This window comes from Centroberyx gerrardi, chromosome 1, assembly GCF_048128805.1.
Source record: "Centroberyx gerrardi isolate f3 chromosome 1, fCenGer3.hap1.cur.20231027, whole genome shotgun sequence".
Taxonomy (NCBI): domain Eukaryota; kingdom Metazoa; phylum Chordata; class Actinopteri; order Beryciformes; family Berycidae; genus Centroberyx; species Centroberyx gerrardi.
In genome coordinates, this window is record NC_135997.1 from 21102207 (window position 1) to 21122300 (window position 20094).

At 41.1% G+C, this 20094-nt stretch overlaps 1 protein-coding gene across 1 annotated transcript in view; it reads left to right on the top strand.

Annotated features, from left to right (window-relative positions):
* The first annotated feature begins 626 nt into the window (after nt 1–626).
* The window catches only part of ahctf1 (AT hook containing transcription factor 1), a 31491-nt gene continuing 12023 nt past the window's right edge, over nt 627–20094 (top strand). The window contains 28 exon segments of the mRNA XM_078283023.1: nt 627–804; nt 6534–6660; nt 7458–7608; nt 7901–8003; nt 8330–8510; nt 9005–9212; nt 9702–9818; nt 10037–10121; nt 10431–10581; nt 10947–11079; nt 11393–11574; nt 11892–11953; nt 12300–12428; nt 13202–13292; nt 13561–13650; nt 14240–14380; nt 14615–14719; nt 14902–14998; nt 15538–15661; nt 15781–15837; nt 16105–16251; nt 16761–16951; nt 17292–17436; nt 17768–17899; nt 18212–18359; nt 19098–19248; nt 19491–19598; nt 19948–20092. Of these exon segments, the coding sequence (XP_078139149.1) occupies nt 6540–6660; nt 7458–7608; nt 7901–8003; nt 8330–8510; nt 9005–9212; nt 9702–9818; nt 10037–10121; nt 10431–10581; nt 10947–11079; nt 11393–11574; nt 11892–11953; nt 12300–12428; nt 13202–13292; nt 13561–13650; nt 14240–14380; nt 14615–14719; nt 14902–14998; nt 15538–15661; nt 15781–15837; nt 16105–16251; nt 16761–16951; nt 17292–17436; nt 17768–17899; nt 18212–18359; nt 19098–19248; nt 19491–19598; nt 19948–20092 (3495 nt within the window). The 5' untranslated portion in view covers nt 627–804; nt 6534–6539.

A 20094-nucleotide genomic window follows, 5' to 3' on the forward strand; every position in this document is an offset into this window, starting at 1 on the left:
AGCTGACTCTCCAATAGGAAAGATTTGCTTTTCCTCTACTACTAAAAAAAAACTTAAAAAAATACACTCTCTTTGAGGTAGCAGTTATTTCTGTTTCTTATGTATAGTTGCTGGAATAGTTTTGTAGATACAGTAACAGTCATATTCAACTGGGCAAAAGTAACGTGTCTGTCTCAATTTAAAATCATTCCTAAATGTTTCAACTCCAAGCGCTTCCTTAGACAATTTAAAAAAGATTTCTGCGGTTTTATCATTCATCATTTGTTTGCTGATTTTTTTCTTTAAATTTGAAAGCTTTATCTTTGGTTTTACGTATTTCTCAGTGAATGAAATACAGATCTGAAGATTTATTTTTTAATTAATCTCTTCATCCTACAAGCAAAATACCATTTATGTAAATTGGAATTTACAATTGAACATTTTTATTTTTATTTGAAGTATTATTTCCTCTTTTCATTATAGAAACACTATTTAGACGTTCCCTGTGCATGTTGTGTAGCACGTATTCTCTTCTCGCGTTGTTCCATCATTACGGCTTGACGTTAGCGGGACTTTGGAAAGTGCGTCGCTCAGTTGCGTATGGAGCACTTTCCTACCGTGGAAATGGCGCTTGCATTGGAGAAGCTTTAGCCTGAACAAGGCGTTTCGTGTTTGTTAGTCAAAATAAAGTGCCTAGACGGCTCGACACATGACTTGTGCACTGAAGCGGAGCGGATTATGACAGAGGAAAGAAGGAATCGTAAGATTCGTAAAGGAAAACAAAACATTCGTTGCTCTGATACAGCCGTCAACATCTTCAGACAGGTAACGTTAATGTCGTTAGCAGCTAGCCGCACATTGCATCACGCCAGCTAGCGATAGCAGGTAGCGAGCTAATCTAAAGCTAGCTCACTAAACTCACTTGAACGCACAAACAGATTTACATTCAAGACTTGACTCACATGGGTGACGATGAGCAATTGTACCATGATGTTAATATTAGCTACAAACTATCCCTGGTTGTCAGCCGAAGAGTGAGTCGCGGAAAAACTAACCACCCTGCGAGTGGCTACTAGCCATCATCAGCTCAGCGAACGCAACGACGTATCCTGGAAACTACCTCAATCTGCTACCGGTTAGCTAGCTGCTTTTCAAATGCTAACCGAGAGTTAAATGATAGCCAACTAGACAGTTGATTTGTTCTAGTGCAAAACTGATAAATGTATGCAAGTTAAAAGTAGACATAGTGACCATTTGCCATTCCCAAAATGACAACTTTCACACAAATAACTTCGGAAAAGATGTGTTCCAGGAAATAGCTTGTGCCATGATAATCCCACATGACCTTGCAAGCTAACTGGTAGCTTCCTAACCTAACTGAGCAAACATAGGCACCGGCGCTTATTCAGTATTTAAATAACGCAAGCCGTTTTTAGTTTAAACATTAGTTATTGTAGCGTGTGTTTATAATATTGCATACTGTGCTGGATAATCGTCCGCTGTTTGTTTACATTATAACAAGCTAGGTCCACGCTAACAACTGGTCTTAATGTGTAATGAAGTGTAGCCAATATGCTCTGGAGACGCTAACGAACGAGCTAACATTAGCTAGTTAACTATAGTTGGGTAGCTGCATTTATTACGTTACACAGCTAGTTGATGCTTAAATCTGAACAGTTTTGAAACTAATTTCGGTAGCTAACAGGCAGTTAATGTAGCTAATGGTATGGCATGTGGGATACTAACTTTACCGAATCTGACATCCATGTGACAGCTAGACTAGCTAGTTAGGGAGGCTAGATTTACGTTAGCTGACCCTAGATGCAAAGTTACAACGTATGTCTCTAATTGGGTAACGTTAGAAATTGCGTCTGTTCTGTGACAGTGTTGCAACGTTATGAAGTGCATTGATCGGTTCACTGAGTTGGAAAATGCCGTTATCGGTCTGCATGTCATGGCGTGGCTGCCAAGTGGCAAGCTTGTTGCGCGGGAGTTCACTTGAATCCTTGGTGTTGTTTTCCATTATGGTCGCGGAGGGCAGTATTGTGTCCAGTGTTGTACTGTGAAACTCCAGAGGAAAGTTACACACACGTTGAGTTGGCCTTGAATGCACAACTGTGTACCATGCTGTTTAAGATAATATTATCTTGTGGGAACACCAGTGCAATCACAAGGCTGACGGACAGCATAAATAAGTCTAAACAACATTGGTCATATCTTGGTCATATAGCCATTATATAAATAGTAATATATTTAGTATGGGAGAGAAAGTAACGTTATTGATAATAATTACAAAAACAATACTAGTAATAATAATAGACTTTATTTTATGTTTTACATCATTCTCATGAAATTAATTAAAACGTGTAAAAACAAGATGGCACCATAAGATAGAGATAATAAGAGGGTAAAACAATAGAATAATAAAAACAATTGGATTAAAGACATCACATAAAAGCAAGTCTATTTAAAAAAGTATTAAGAAATGTTCTAAAATGTTATGCTCATTCTGCTAGTCTAGCTCCCCAGGCAGGTTGTTCCAAAACCTGGGGCCCTGATGGCAAAAGTCGGGTAACCTTTTGTCTTAAGCCTAGATTTTGGAAAACCTGCCCGAGGATCTGAGGCTGCACACTGTCTCACAGGGGCTTAAAAGGTTTCAAAGAGTAAAACTGTCAGAAAATTTTGACATGCAACACTTAACTGAGGCATTCCAGTGTTTGACATTAACTGATTTTTCTGGAACAAGTGGAAGAAATATTTGGACAGATGGCAGGTATTTGTCAATTGCCCGAACGGACAAGTCAAAAAATCACAACCTCATGGGTCAAAGAAACAAGTACTTTGATCTGAAATTATGTGTGTTGTTGTACATCACCACTATTACACTGCACTACAGAAGGGTTGAAATGTTTTGAGTTGTGCAGTGCAAACTGGTAACTCAACTCTGAGGACACAAGTTAGAGAAAACCAGAGAGAGATTTAGGAGAAATCAAAGAATGAAACAGAATAGAAGAAATACTAATAATTTTGGGGCTGGAGGGGGGTACAGCAGTGCAGGTGATGAAGGACAGTGTACTGCTGCTTGGTGTGTCGGGATTTGTCTCAGATCGAAGATTTCCCATTATATGTAGGCCTAATTTGCTATTGCCTTGACCAACAGGTGTGCAAGGTGTGGGACTCACTTATTAACCAGTTAATACCAGTTAACCAGTAAAAGCCAGGCTCGGAAACTATTCTAGTCTGTTCTTTTTTTAGTCAAACTGGATGGTTTAATAGTATGAAATCTACATTCAATTGCAGTTCTGACCATCATATTTATTATTAGTAAGTTAGAATAAAGACTGTATGTATTAAAAAGGTGCTTATCATAAGCAGTAAATATAAAAATGATCATAAAGACGTTACAGATTAAATTCCATCTGAATGACAATGGAAGGAAATTGTTTTTGGATGATATGGCTAAGTGGAAGAATGTAAATGGAAACTAAGAAAGAAGCCTTACATTGAACCCATATAGTCCCATATGATGCATAGAACACTTTTCTGTGTACCTTTTTTATGCTCTCAACGATGGCTTCCGCAGTACCAAAACCAGCTGACATACTGCAGACAGACGTGCTGCAGCTGTCATGTTGAAGCGAACTCCAAACTGCTGACAACTGGGGTTGCAGCAGAGCTGAAAGACCTCTTTTGTACAGTAAGACCCAGCAGAGCAGATAAAGCCTGGAGAAGCTTTAGTAGAAGGGGTTTCACTTTGTATTCATCTCATAGGCTAGTATGTTTCAAAGATATCCAAATTCAAAATGGCTTCCCAATTTATTTTGGAGAAATTGGTATCCATAGCAAGAGATATATATTATCAAAACCTTTCTAAAACCCTGCAGTGAGAGGTAGTCTGAATAAAACAGTGCAGTCTCAATTCTTATTACTTTCTTATTGTGCAAAAGAAGGCCCCCAGAATGTTTGCAGTATTTCCCACTGGTTGTCAGTTTACTTCGGCGGCTTTGGGAGAGGGGTTTATTTACAACTTGTTATTGACATTTCATTTAGCAAGCCCAGTTGCACCCAGTAATGTTTTTTCATGCACTAAAGTCTCTCAATCTAGTACAAGCTAATGGCATTGTAACATACTAGCTGATTATTATATTTCCATCTGATTATCAAGGCTTAAACTGTACTATTCAGTTTTTGTGTTGGCACAGAAACACCATGACTCGGAGGAGCACCTATGAATTTATTTATTAGAGAGACAGTAGAGAGAGACAGGAAACTTTGGGGGAGAGAGAGAGCGGGATAACATGCGACCAAGGTCCCAGGCCGGATTTGAACTCAGGACACCATGATTACATGGTATGCGTCTTAACCAACTGAGCGGCCAGGATATCCCAGGAGCGCTGTTTGAAAAGTGCATTGGTGAGAACCGTGAGCTTCATGCATCACAGCACCCAAATGAGTCCACAACAAACATTTACTTGGAGCTGTTAATTTACCTGGGTGGGCCGCACAAATATTAACATTGTATGGGAAACACTGGTTTGCCTTAGACGCTATCCTGCTACAAATACATGTGGGGCATCCAGCTACTTCACTAGTAATGCTACCGGTCTGTCTTTATGCCTGTTGGAATTACAGTGTTATTAATTTTCATATTTTTATAAAACATCTATTAACACCAGAGATGGCCAAATATGCAAAAGTTGACATGGCTAACATCATGAGAGGCAAAGAAATGTACAAAGTAGATGTTTAGATTTGCTTCACTGTCAATTTAAATATGTAGTCTAGATGTGGATCTACAAGCAAGATGTGAGTGTACACTGCTAGCAAATATCTTTTTTTCTTCTTCTTAGCCTTACCTCTCCCTCTCAAGGCTAAGATTCAAGAGAATCAAGACAATATTTTCAATATATATTGCCTTCTGCCCACGACTTTTGTAGCAAAAAAGAATGAGGTCGCCAGCAAAGGTATCTGATTTTTTTTACCAGTGCTGCACATGTAGTGTGCCCTTTTAAGCATGCTGGGTATCATTTGTTTTTAGTAAAAGAAATTTGAATTTGCGTAAACACTATCTTTTTCATCAGCTTACTCAATACAGGTAGTATGGCTATAGGTCGACTATTAGGACCATTGAAGATCAAGTGTCTTTATGTATTGGCATAATTTTACCCTCTTTTCAGAGCAAATTACATTGGTTAGACAAGTATTACATATTCGACAAATGGAAATTGCTGAATGACTCGCAGCAATTCTTAGTCATTTGCCATCAAGTCAGTTTGTGCCTGAAGCCTTATCAATATGAATGGATCATAAGCTTCTCAAATCATTGGTATCAACTCAATTAAATTAAAAATTACAAGTTTAGGGTATAATTTTTAATGAGCATACAGGTTTTAGGTGCGTGTCTTCTTCAATACACATTCTGCCTTAGCTTGTCAGCTTTTTCTACAAAGAAGTCAGTAAAGGAATTTGCCATGCTATGATTCAGAATAAGATGTACATGTATTGGATCTTCCACCCTTAATTTCTTTTATTCTCTCTTTTTCTCTTTGTTCAATTTGGTTACTTGATTATGTAGTGTACAGTCTTCAGCTGGGTAATTGGAACATACAAAAAAAAATACTCAGGTGTGGGATACAAGTACATGGAGCAAGTGACTTTCCTCAATACCTTATGATGAACAGAGAAATCAGATGAAAAAGTAAATAACAGTAATGGAATGGAAACCTTGTACTTGACGTGTGAAAGATCATAATCATGCACATCCAGAGAGCTAAGCTGATGGCGTAGCTGCCGTTGTGTTTTAGTTTGGTCAGTGTATTTTCTCTGCTTGCCACCGGCTAGAAAGATCCCTGCCTGGAGTGTTACAAACATTAGCTGAACGCTTCCAACATTACCTTGGCTTTTTGTCATTATTCACCACTCATTTCTTCAAAGGTTAAAAGTACATTAAGCTAACACTTAGACTGTTTGTTGTGCGTCAAAGAGAAATGCATTTAATGTGTGTAGTTGTGTCTGGGATTGTTTAGGCATAACATTTTAATGTAATTTCAACCGCAATTGCTTTAGAAAAGAGAAAACATTGCTATAATATTTGTTTTCTTAGGGAAACTCGTGAATCAAAATTTCAGAGAGGCACTACTGGAAACAGTCGCAAAATGTGACCAAATGGCTACACTCTGGAACCCAATTTTATGGAGTTATGTTCCTTTGTGCTTTGAACATTAGTTACTTCAGTCTGTGTTGCATGCTGCTACACTATATTTTTGTCAGAACAATGTCAGTAAACAAACATCATTTTTGCTGTGTATGTCAATGTCACACGTTTAATTAAAGTAAAAACCCACCATACAATGCTTAAACACTGTTAAAAAAAACAGCTATTGGCAATATACCTTGCTGTCCTGGACCACCTAACCCACTTTGTTATATAGTGTATTTTCTTATTCCCTTTTCCTTAACTGGCTAACTACACTTGCTTACTGTCTATGTATAATTCTGTGTCTCTTTTTTTGCTATAATCTTCTCTAACACATGTTCTTGTGTTGTGTGTACAGTGAAAGATGCGTGACCTGACCGCCCAGGTCACCAGCAGCCTGCTGCCTTTCCCCGGAGTGACCATAGATGCTCTGGGGGAGGATGAGATCACCCTGGACTCTGTGCTACATGGGAAGTTCACTGTCGGTAAGCCCATGTTGACTAATCACTGCAGGGGCTGAAGTAATTGCTTCTGCTGAGAATCAGGGGCAGAATTCCTAATGGGAGGGTTTCTATGAGGAATGAGAGGGTTGAAGACTCTACGTTGCCACAACAGTCTTTATGGGCACAATAAAGCTATTGGAATCGTTTCTGAAGCCTGATGTAAGAAACCTTCTGGGAACTTCACTCATTTTTGGGTTTCATATTTTTCTTAAAGCAGTTACAACAACTGGGGCACCCAAGGAATTCAAGGAAACTCTGATTACGTTCTGATGAATTTGTTGACCATCAGTTTAATTGGTCTCGGCCTAAAGATTTCTGGCCCCAGTGCTGGTTCAATGGTTGCCTAACTTCTGTGATTTAATAGTGCTGCTGCTTCAGATCTAGGATTAAATTGCTGCCGTTTCTCAGTGAATACTATTCAGTTTCCCAACTGATGGGTAAAGTTAGGGATTCAGGCAGCAAAGCCCCTCGTCAACAGTCAAGGAAAACTTCACTCTGGATCATTTTGTAGTTGTTGAAATTATAAAACTCTGTATGATGCCAAAAACAAGCCTCTTTGAAAACAACACAGAAGTTGGGCAACTATGTAACCAGCACTGAGACCAGAATTCTTGTTGGACCAAGCACAACGCTCAACCTGGGAAGAATGTCAGTTTATGAGTTATATAATTTGGATAATTGTAACTCAATTTAATGATAATCATCCTAGATCATAACCTGCTAACTTCCCTCCTCTTGTGTGTGTGCGCGCGCGCGTGTGTGTGTGTGTGTGTGTGAAGGCCGCAGCGGGCTGGCCTGGCTGGCCTGTGGGCCCCAGTTGGAGGTGGTCCATGCAGTGACAGGGGAACGACTGTCCGCCTACTGCTTCAGTGGCGGAGGGGAGCACCCACCCAGTGTCCTTGCTTCCCGGGACTTCAGCTGGCTCAAGAGGTCAGGGCTCCTTTCACAGTGTATTTGTTTGAATGACTATCTCTCCATCTATCTGTTTGTGTCTGCTTGGTCCTGGTTGTGAGGAAGTGCAACAATTTAGTATGAGCTGGTATTCAAACCTATGCAGATACATGTTATGAGCATTCATGGACTGAGCTATCAGAACATTTCATGCGTCTCCCCATTTTTCCACTGTAAAGGTGCTTAAAATATAATTGATAATAATGGCATGGAAATGTCTAACAGCAAGTCCATAACTATCACTAATAGAAATGTTATTTAATTTTACTAGGTTGGGGTTGCTGGTCGGCTTGGAGGAAGCAGAGGGCAGCATGCTGTGTCTCTATGACTTGGGCCTCTCACGGGTGGTCAAAGCTGTGGTTATACCAGGCAGGGTGAGTTGGCTATGCATCTGTGTTTCCTCTGATATTCACTTACAGAGTTGGGCTATCACAGCAAGTTGGGATGTACCAGAATGAGCAAATAATCAGAAAGGTTAGAGTGTGCTAGTTTGAATTCAAATGTTGTCAAAGAGCTACCACCACTGATCAAGAAAATATAATTTTTAATTTTTTCTCAAATATAAACAAGTAGCCGATATCGCTATCATACAGAATTGGTACAGAATTTGAACCCCAACAGCGAAATGTGAAACGTGGAATCAAAACCTGAGTCTATTTGTGTTTTATTTATTTTCCCTTGTACCCTGTGTGTCATACAGATTACAGCCATTGAGCCATTGGTGAGTTATGGCGGAGCAAGCACTTCCACCCAGCACCTCCACCAGAGCCTGCGCTGGTTCTTTGGCATCGCCGCCATAGTAACAGACCTCGGCCATGTTCTGCTGGTGGACCTCTGTCTGGACGACCTGTCCTGCAGCCAGAGCGAACTAGAGGCTTCAGGTGAGGAGCGTGTGTGTGTGGTGGGATATCTGTATTTGTGTTTGCATGCTAGTGTGTGTGTGTGTGTGTGTGTGTGTGTGTGTGTTTCATCCTCTCTTTCGCTTGTTTCTTTCTCTCACTAAACAGTCTTTTCTCACAGAGTTAGAGGTGGTGACCAAGTTGCTATGTTTGTAACCCTCTCTGTTTTTCTCTCTATAACCCTCACCTATCATCCTCTGTCATACCTTGAGGTGACAAAGTCTCACACAAATCTTCATTCTTTCTGAATGAGGTGGCGAACAGGCAGGACAGTTTAGTGTCTTTCTGTCTTTCTTTTCTATCTCTAACCCCATCTTCTCTCCCAGACCTAGAGGTGGTTACCAAGTCTCAGGCAGAGATCAGAGGCTGAATGAGTGGTGGAGCAGGCAGTGTGCTCATCTTCCTCTCTGTTTTGCCTGCCATACTCTTTTCTTTCTCTCTCTAAATCTACCTCTCTTGATCTTTTCCTCTCCCAGACCTGGAGGTGGTGACCAAATCTCCAGCAGAGATCCCCAGGCTTAGAGAGGTGAGTAGCAGGCAGGGCCGACACCTGTGTCTCCAGCTGAACGGGCCTAGTGGAGTCGGGGCCACCGCTCTGCAGTACATCCCCAGGACCAACCAGCTGGCAGTGGGCTTCTCTGATGGATACTTGCAGCTGTGGAACATGAAGTCGCTAAAGAAAGAGTGAGTCTTTGTTTTTCTTTTGGTTTCCACATTTTGTTAGATTAGGAATGATGTACGTGAAAGGGATGGGATGTGCGGGTGTGAATCAATAGTATTAATTAATTGGGTTAAGATGAAAGTTTTGGCATAAAGGAAGGAAATCACATTTAGTGCAAAATAGGCGCCTGTTGTTTAAGGGCCATATCTAGTAAGTGCAGCTGTCTTTTGGCTTCCTTTCAACTGATATACAACTATAATATTCTGTATCGTTATTGAAGGAATATCATAAATAGGTCCATTTTGATATCCCCAAACCTAATTGTGATCACAGTATATAGTAAAGTAATTAGGATTATCATTTTAGCTGTAATTGTACATCCCTGTTTTCCTACCATGGAAGGTCTCTAGCAATGTTGCCCTTTTTTGTTTTTCTTGTTTTGCCCCTTTTATGACTGTCATGTGTTTTCTTGTTCTCCCTGTGTGTGTGTGTGTTTGTTTGTTTGTGTATAGGTACCACTCCCAGTTGGAGGGTGGCAGGGTGCCTGTGTATGCCTTCACCTTCCAGGAGCCAGAAAACGACCCCAGGAACTGTTGCTACCTCTGGGCTGTCCAGTCTGCTCAGGACCTGTAAGTTTCAAATGTTGGTTACTTAATTTTACCCTGTCCCCTTGTTAAATATAACCATGTGTGGAAAATTCTGTATAATTTCATTAAAAAAATCCTTGATTTAAGTACGGAAGTTGTCAGTTCAGACAACGTTTAAAAATCTGTTGTGAAAATGAGAACGACTATGAAATTAGTTTTTCTAAAGTGCTTCTTTCTCTTCTTTTTCTCCTTTCTTCCAGCGAGGGTGATGTGGTCAGCCTCCACCTTCTACAGCTGGCCTTCAGCGAAAGAAAGTGTCTGGCTTCTGGAAAGATCCTCTACGAGGTCTGTAGGTTTTTAACAGCAGAAAGTTGTTTATCCAAACTTTCAGTCTGGCACGGGATTGCCAATTTTGTATCATTTGTAAATTATGTGTCTTTCCGCACATCAGTCACACATGCTTTTGAATATTAAGGACACAAAGTCTGTGGGCTTTTGTTCCTGAATTACTGAGCTGTTTCACAGATATTTTAATCAGATTTGAATTTGATGGGAACTTGCCTTGTCTTTTTCTTTATTCCTATCTTCAATCCTTCTTTTCTTTCCTTTGCTTTCTCCCTCTATCTCCTCCTTCTTTCTCTTTCTGTCCCTCAGGGTCTGGAGTACTGTGAGGAGCGCTACAGTCAGGAGGTGAGTGGAGCAGCCTTCCCCCTCAGGGCCCAGGCCACCAACACCCGCCTGCTGAGCTGCCAGACCATCGAGAAGTTCCGACCCCATCCTGACAGGGACGACAGCATGAACGAAGGTGAGCCAGCTTACCCTGAGTCTGCCTTTGGGAGATGATAGTGTGTGTGGTAGGTAATTCATGTAGGCGTCTAGCAGTACCAAACTGGCAAGAAAACAGTGTTGATATTTAGACGCTCTGCGCTGTGACACAGCAAGTTTTGTCAAACTAGGGGATTGGAATCTTTAAACACTTGGCCCATTGTTTGTTCAGATAGAAAAAACTCATGCTCACCAGTTTGGGGTTTGTGGGAATTCTTTTCTGACAATATTTTATGACAATATTATGGACAACAGCCCTAATCTTTCTCTTCCTTTTCTCTGCATCTGCTTCCCCACCCCCTTCCCTTTGTCTTTCTCCTCCTCTCTCCCTCCTTGTGTCCTCAGTTGCATCTCCAGACACCAGTGTGTCTATCTTCAGCTGGCAGGTGAAGGCCTACGGTCAGGGAACCCCCTCCACCTACATCGGGGTTTTTGACATCAACCGTTGGTACCATGCACAAATGCCAGACTCCTTAAGGTACAGTGGAGCCTTATTCATAACCACTCAATTGTTTTCTTAGGATTTCATTTTTTTTTGGACACCCACCCATACATTTCTAATGGATTTCCCACATAGTAATCATCACATCATAATGAACATTTTTAAAAGCTGTTTTTTACTGAACATAACAATATTGGTTTATGTATTGGCCAATATAAGTATTTGGAATTGGTATTGGCAGGAAAAATGTGGTATTGAAGTTGATAAAGTGCTTGATAACTTGATTTATTGTGACACTGTTTTTCCATATCTCTGTGTCCTTACGCTCTTGTTTGTGTGTGCGTGTCAGAACGGGGGAGTCTCTGCGTAGTTGTCCCTACCTGGCAGTGTGGTCTCTGGACCCAGTGGTAGAGATGGTGTCTCCACGCCCCCTGCTGGATGTGGTGGTGCATGACCGCAGCCTCAGCAGGGGCCTTCCCTTCACCTGCCCCCCGCCAGAACAGTTCTTCAACCCCACCACATACAACTTCGGTAGGTGTAGAGATGTGAGTGTGCGTCTGTGTATACCCAAATACACACAGGCACACCGTTCCTCATTTTCTCTAGTGCTTTGTTCATCAAGTATATTCAGATGCATGCATGTCACACATAAACGTACAAACATACAGTGCAATCTACTTATTTTTTCCAGTTCTCTCTGTATATTGCTGTCTAGTTGTCTGTATTGCACTGTAATTTACTTGCATGTACATGTTTTGCATTGACTGCAATTGAAGTGTACTAATAAGGTTAATAGACTGATAAACAAAGGCTATATGGTCATGTTATTTTTTCCCTTCACGTAACAGATGCTACCTGTTTGCTCAACTCTGGAATTGTGCACTTAACCTGCTCTGGGTATCAGAAGGAGGTGAGTTTCTCATGTTCGGTCTCATTCTCCTTTCATACAGGCTTTTAGCTGACCATGAAATTCTTAGGCAGTGCATTCAAGTGCTTTTTTTTTCTCGCTACCTGAATAAAATTTGAACATATGAATGTACATAACCACAAAAATGGCATGCAAAGAGTTAGAATTTTTACTTGACATTAGGTTTCTGTGTTTATATAATGCCTTTTGCTTGCGTTGGTCTCTTAAATGACCATGAAGTAGCTTGTGTTTATACCTAAGGCTGTTTTTACTATTCAAATTGGATTTGAATATTCAAAGTTGATTTGAATGGGAACTTTGGTCCTTTTCATTTTTTTTTTTTAAACAGACCCTGAGCTTCTTGAAAAAAGCTGCTCCCTGTTCCAGTGACATCATCTCCACTAGCTACTCTCGCTGCCTCATGTCCGGCCTGCTCTCATCTCGCCTGGCTGACACCCAGCCCTCCAGCCTCTCTCAGGTACACACACACACACACTGGTAACCACACACAGTCTTTATGCTTGGCTGACACCCAGCTCTCCAGGATCTCTCAGGTACACAGCCACACACCTACAGACCCACAATGTGGCACACAACACAAAGTGGCATATTAGTGTAGTGGGATTACTGACTACAGTTAAATTCATTCAAAATAAATGCCTATTTGATCTATTTATTTTTTACATTTTGAAAAGCTTAATACTTTTGTTTTATTGGGCTATGATATTTACTTGATTACACTGTGTGGAACTTTTGTGCGTTGGTCAAAAAGTGACATTTTGAGTTTTCAATCATTTTTGTCACTGAAATGGGATAAGTATGTGTTTGATTATGGATTATTTGACTATTCAATGTAGGATTTAAAAGAAATGAAAAAATAAATAAATCGATAGCTGCGGCCCTAATGTTACTAGCAGCCAAATGGGGCTCTAGGCTAACATTTGTCCTTGGAACAAGAAATCAGGTCAGGTCATGTCACAATAATTCAAAGCCCTACTTTAAATGGCAAGCTTTTGAATTGCAGTTTCCTTTGGATAGCATATACTACTAAAATTGTAGCACTGATCAACCCTGCCAAATCACCCTTGCGCTTTACCAATCAGTTGCGCTGCTCTCACTTGCAGTTATCTTTGTTTCTGTAATTTATTTTTAAATGTGCAACTTTTTATTCACCCTCTACAATTCTCGATTAAATATATCCCCCCAAGAGTTGATATTCATTTATGCCTGTGACTTGATGTTGACTTTCAGGAGGAGCAGCTGGATGCCATCTTGTCCACAGCGGTGGAGACCAGCTCCTTGGGACTGATCACTGGCTGTATCAAACAGTGGACTGCAGAGGGTGAGGAGTCATGCTCTCAAAAACTGTCTCTAAAATGACTCACCCTGTCTCACCCACCCACACACAGGCCAGCCTGTATCTGGTGAAGTCATTCAGTCAGTGTCGCACTCTTTATTGCTGACGCTCTCACACATGCACACAGCATCCATGGTAATAAAACTTCATGTTATTGGCTGTAAATCTTCACTGTTTTCACCACACACAACACAGTCCCCATTCCCATAGACAACTCTAACTCTTATTATTTTTTTTTTTGTCTCTTCTGTAGAGCAACCAGGCTCAGCACTGAACCTGCGCTACATCCTGGAGTGGGCTTGGAACAAAGTAGTCCACACCAAGGAGGAACTAGATGGCATCTGTATGTTCATAATGATTTATTTATCAAAAGTTATTAAGAAGTTATTGATAACATCCTATTGGACACGTCAGGAGTCAGGACAAGTCTTGTAGAATCTTATATATACATTTTACTGTGTAAAAGGACTCTAAAAATCAGGTTCTTTTGAGTCTTAACATTGATCTTAATTTGTGACTTGATCCAATCAAGTGTTCATAGAGTGCATCCATTTTCAAGAATTAGGCTTCTGTATGCTCCAACCTCAACCCTAGCACTTTATTCCTTTGTAGGCTACTAAGTGATTCTTAGTTGACTAGATCATGTGGTTGCATCACTCTTATCAAAAGGAAAAGCAAAAGGCCTTTTTCTAAAGTAAGGTCAATCTTCTGGCCAAAGATAACTAAGCTTCATTACACTGTCGTTGATGGGTGATGTTTAGGTAACTTTACTAAGAATAGGAAATGCTCATCTTCTCCCATTGTCATCATCTTTTAAACTGTTCATGTCTAAAGAATGTAAATTCCCCGCAAGAAATGGCTAATTTCTATGCTCTTGTCTGTATTATTATTTTAATGTATGCATGTTTGGTGTGTGTGTGTTTGTTCCCCAGGTGCACCGCTGTTCGACAGCTCCTCCAACTTCACAGACCCCCAGACCATGCAGCTGCTCCAACACAGCCAGAGACTGCTGGGTAACCTCAGCACCATCTTCCATTGTCTTCTCAGTGAGGCCCAGGAACTCACCCAGAAAGGTATACACATACACAATTATACACACACACACTGTACTACACTAAGATCAAACACTGTCGCCAGTGTTTGATTCATATTCATATTCTTATTTTTGATGTCTGGATGACATCCTTGCATTGTGTTGTGTTCTGTCAATAAACAATCTGTGATATCTAGCTACTGAGAAGTTGCTGTTGTGTTGTTGTGAACCATTTAGTTACTGACAGGATGTGGACATGTTTTGTGTTGTGTAGGTCTGGTGGGGCTGATGAACAAAAACATGGTTTCCAGTCTGATTTCCCAGTACACTCAGGTGGTCCTCTGGTTCTGTCGTACCGGCCTGCTGCCTGAGGGATCAGGTAAAGCTGTACATTTTAAAATGACTATTGGTGTGGAGGAGTGGTACATTAATACTCCAAAGCATTACAGTGTATTATTTGTGTGCTTATTCAAATTAGTGTACTACATAAGATGCCATCATATTATGGATAACATAACTGTTTTATATCTCTCTGTGGGTTGTAATTGCCTTCTCCACCAGACGAGGACGCTCTCCAGATCTCCCGGCCTTTCTACAGCCACTCAGTCATCAGCAACTACTACACCATCCGCAGAGAGGAGCTCACCAGGCTGGCTAAGTGAGTAGCATTTCCTTTAAATCAATGAAGATGAATCAAATCTTACACAATGATCAATGTGTCACCTGTATCATGAACCAACACCTTTCATTATTTGGAAACATTTGCGCTGTACCATTGTGCTGTCAAATTCTATCTTTCGTTTTACTGAAGAGACAGATCAGAAAACGTAATTTCTGTTGTAATAATATCGGGGGTAGTCAGTTAGGATTATTTTTTGTAAGTGACTGTTACAAAGTTGCTGATACAACATTGAGGATGTTACAAGTTGTAACAAGGGTCTCAAACTTAAGTTTACATTCTGCACCATGATGCTCACCTTTTTTTTATTTATTTATTTATTTATTTTAGCATATACACTACTACTGAGAGTTTTGTCCACTTTAAATTAGAACTGGTAAAGTTCTGTGACCTCCAAGGACCACAGACGAGTCATTAGCAGTTTGTCAAGCACATCTTTGAATTTGATGGAGGTTGTTTACACTTTAAATTACATTAAGTTGATCTAACGAGCTGACACTCTCCTGTTTGCTCCTCAGGGGTAAATGGTGTGCAGACTGCCTGATGATTGACGGCTTGATTGGCCAGTGTGGTGACCGCTTGGTCAACCTGTGGAAAAGAGATGAAGGCGGAACAGGGCAGTACCCGCCCCCTACGTTACATGTAAGCATTTGACTTATTTTCTTTCTAATTTCATTTATTCAAACTGAGTATTTATGCATCTGTTCTTACAAGGTTGTAAAGAATCTGTTTGAATAATATAATCTATCTTTGATCCACAGGCCTTGCTGGACATTTATCTACTGGAGAGTATTGATGAAGCTGCCAAACATGCAATTGTATCCTTGAAGTAATAACACCCATTTAATGTGTGCTTTGATGCCATTTATACATGCACCACTGTGAGCCAGGTTTAAACTGTTTTTGTTAGATAGTGTTAGGAAATATACTTGAATCTACACAACCAGAGAAAACAAAATTAGATCAAACATTTCACTATCAAATATATTCATCAGTTTTGAGTGTGATGACCTGAAAAGTTCGATCCTGCCAGAGACGCTAAACTGAGCCTACTGTGTGTATGAGCCTTGACCTGCTGTCCCCAGGTGATCTACCTGTTGCTGGACGTCATGTACTCCTTCCCCAATAAGGGAGGAGCATCAGTGGAGTCTTTCCCCACGGCCTTCGCCATCCCTATTGGACTTGTCAAACTGGTACAGGGCCTGTGGCTCCTGGACCATCATGACCACCAGGTACACACTCCGTTTCACACTTTTGTAACCCACTATGAATGGAAAAGGAATCATTAATAGAATATTCATACTATAACTTTTGACCTCCAACCCTGGTATTTTCTCCTCCTTTCTTATCAAGAAGATTAATTAAGTGTTCATATTGTAACTTTTGACCCCCACCTATGATTAGACCTAAGTACACAAACACACCATAAAGGCTTCTATACAGTAACCATAGACCCCTGCCCCTGACTTTTCTTCATTTTTCCTATTATATTCAAATAAGTAGATATGGAGGGAGCCAGTATAATTCAGAACAGCTTGATTTCTGTAAAGTATTTAAAAGTAAATGGAATATCTGCGTCTGTATATTAAATTTACCATATATATATTGTTTCTACTTTTAAATACAGCTGTTCTGCATTCCACAACGGCTTCCTCTGCCTCTTTGTTTGGATAGTACCTGCTGTAGAGCCTTGCTTCTTACCAACTTACTAACACTTTTGTTTTCCCTTCGCCCTGATCAGAGTTCACTAGAGCTGCTCCTGCACCCGGCTACCTCTCAGTGCCAGTTTGCGTGGCAGCATGAGCGCGTCCTGCAGGCGCTGATGTGCCAGGGCCAGCACTCAGTGGCACTTCGTTACTTCCACATCGCAAAGCCCCCGCTCTCCTCCACGTCCCAGGCCAAACTCTGCCTCTCTGTACTGCTACACAACAGGTAGGGATGAAGAGAGCGCTTGTGTGCGCGTGTTGTCCCTTGTACTTCTTTATAACTAGTGTACTTTCAGTTCTAGTGACTGATGAATGTTATTTGACTGTTTGCTAGTGTCCTTACACAGACAACAACATACAGCGAGTACAAAGTACATAAAATGCGAATGTATGATCAGTCAAGCTTGACAACAATGAGGAAGTTCGGCGACCGTGGAATTTGCATGGGGACCAGAACTCTTTTTTTGGAACAAGCATGATGGTTATCACATGCCATGTTTACTTCCACAAATCATGGCTTAACCAACTTCATAGTAGTCAGTCAACCAATGTTGCCTTTCTTCCAGGTGTCTCGTAGAGGCGTTGTCCTTACTTCGGCAGCACTCCAGTCGCCTCAACATGGAGGAGCTGCTGGGCTTCCTGTATGAGAGCTGCCAGGAGCTGGGCCTCGTCAAGGAGCTGCTTAAGCTGCCCCTCGACCTCACCGAACAGGTAGGACAGGGGAAATTAGCCATCATTTTTGTGAGTGTCAGAAACATTACATTTAATCAGACAAGTACAGGTAATAACAAAACATCATGTGACTGTACTACACTGTAAAGTAGATCTAAATAGTCAGGAATTTTACCTGTATCAGTATACCTTCAAACAATGAAAGAAACTTGATAGTCCACCTAAATATTTGAATATGGGGGAAACCATGACTCGTGATAATGCTGATAGATATAATTTATTCTGCTGCTTGTTGGTCAATCATTGTAAGTCTTTCTGGATGAGGGATTCTGTGTTTAAAAACTACCTGTCCATGGATTTGTGTTTGCAGGAATCTTTGGAGAAGTTTCTTCAGGGAACTGGGGGTCTCCAGAACAGAGAGCTGTTGATGGTTCACTACCTGCAGCAGGCCAACTACATACCTGCCCTACAGCTCAACCACAGCCTCAAAATGAACCTGGTGGTATGCGTAACACAGCACACAGTTCACGTTAGGCAGACACACCACAATTTGTTGTAAGCCATTAGGTATTGTAAGACACGTGAACACTGATATTCTCCCTCTCTCTTACACACAAGCTCACTCAAAGTGATATTTCAATATGCCACATTGGCAGAACATTTTCATTTTTAGTGCACATATTTCTCTGAGTTCATAAACCTATTCTCATCCCCACTGCCTTCCTTCCCAAATATAAATGTAGCTCTGAAGATAATCACCAGGACTTCTTTTCACATGATGTATAATGAAGTTCTCTTCCTCCTTCCTCTCCAGAATGAGCGGGACCCAAAGCTAAAGGAGCGGTTTAACACCAGGAACTCTATATTGGACCAGTATGGCAAAGTTTTACCCAGAGTCCAGAGGAAACTGGCTATGGAGAGAGCCAAGCCTTACCAGCACCCCTCCACCATCCACAGAGAAGGTAGGCAGTGGTGCTGAAGTAAGGAGGGAGGGACGGAAATGGGAGGATATTAAACAGAAATTCTACCCTTGGACATATATCATCAATCTGTGATGTTCAGTGCTTTCTAGTTATTTTGTGATGAAGTGTTGTGATTTACCTCTTTCGTGTACCCACTTTCCCTCAACCTGCCTCATCTACTTCTGCTTCAGTTAGCGATTTTCTACATTCCCCAAAGAGGTGTGAACTTGTTCCATTTAGCTGTGGGTTGTACGTGACCAGAGTAAAGTTAGCTTTATATTGGATATTTGCTTTTCCATCTCCAGTAACCTGTAAAGCAAACAAGTAAAAGCACATTAATGAATATATTTCTGATTTACTGAAGAGGAAGAACAATTTACAACCACATTTTTGCAATGTTTGAGAAAATGTTTCCTAATGCACCCTCCAGTTCAAATGGGGAAACGGGCTATTGAAATTTGAATGTGTGTTTTCATACACAAGAAATTATTTTCTCAAATACATAAAACCAGTGGTTATTAATTGTTCTTCCTCTTCCAGTTGGAAATCTTTCTCCAATTAAATTCCATTGTAGCTGTGCTGGAAATATCTCAACATGACGTCATGTTGTCTGTTTGGCCAGTTATCCATGGGAATTAGAAAAATAAATTCTAAATAAGTAAAAGTTGTCATCATATTTAATCTAAACAGCAGCATAAAAAAATGATTAAAAACATCTTTCCACACCCTGTGGTCCAGTGTCTCGGCCCCAGCCACTGTCGACCATCACCAAGCGCTCCACCAGTGAGAAGGTGATGTCCCGGGCGGGCTTCATCAACAATGTCCTGACCAAGATAGAGGAGGTGTGGTTGGGCAAGGGAGCCACACCACAGCCCTCCCCAGTCAAGAGGTGAGCACACAACACCAGAATGGCTCTCTGACATGTAATTATTGCATGTATGATTTATTTGGTGTCATTGTGGAGGCACTGAAGAAAAATGTGCTAACCTGTTTGCTCTTGTCAACCCTACAAGTGCAGGCACCCTGAACCTTTTCTGTCCTGTAGTATTGTATACTATTCTGTTCTATATTCGTTCTCTGCCTACCCTATGTTCTTTCCTATTTTAACCTTTTTCAACCCGTTCCTACCAGTCCCAGGGCAGCAGATATCCGAAGCCCCAGCCCCAAGTCCTCCTCCCTAGCCCTGCCTGATCCCTTCCTGGGAACCCCCATCACCATGACCGCCAAACGAAAGTCAAGGTACTCGCACACATAAGAGCTCTATATTAGCCTGAGTGAAGCATACCATACACATACCTTTGAACGTAAAGGGAAATACAAATCAATTTAAGAACCTGCTGTTCTTCTGGCGTTGGACAGTTTAATATTTTTGAACATGGACAATGCTCTCCCAAAGCTAGACATTACCAACACACTTGATCTTTGATGTCATTAAGATGTACAATTTAGAGTTGCTCCAGAAAGCTTACTATGAGGACTGACAGAATGCTTGTGTGAAGTTTTAAGACCCAAATAAGTTATTAATGAGTCAAGTCAATTGTCTTATCGTGGTTGCATTGCATTCCTCCCTTCTCCTCCTGTGGCCCAGGCTGTTGGACTTGGTGGTCCACCCCTCCTGTCAGACCCCCCGGTCACTCCTCAGCCCCCCCAGACCTCCCAGCTCCTGGGCTCCTCCCAAGAGCATCAGCAAGGCTCCTGAACTCAGTCTGCTGCAAACGCCACAAGTGGTCAAGGT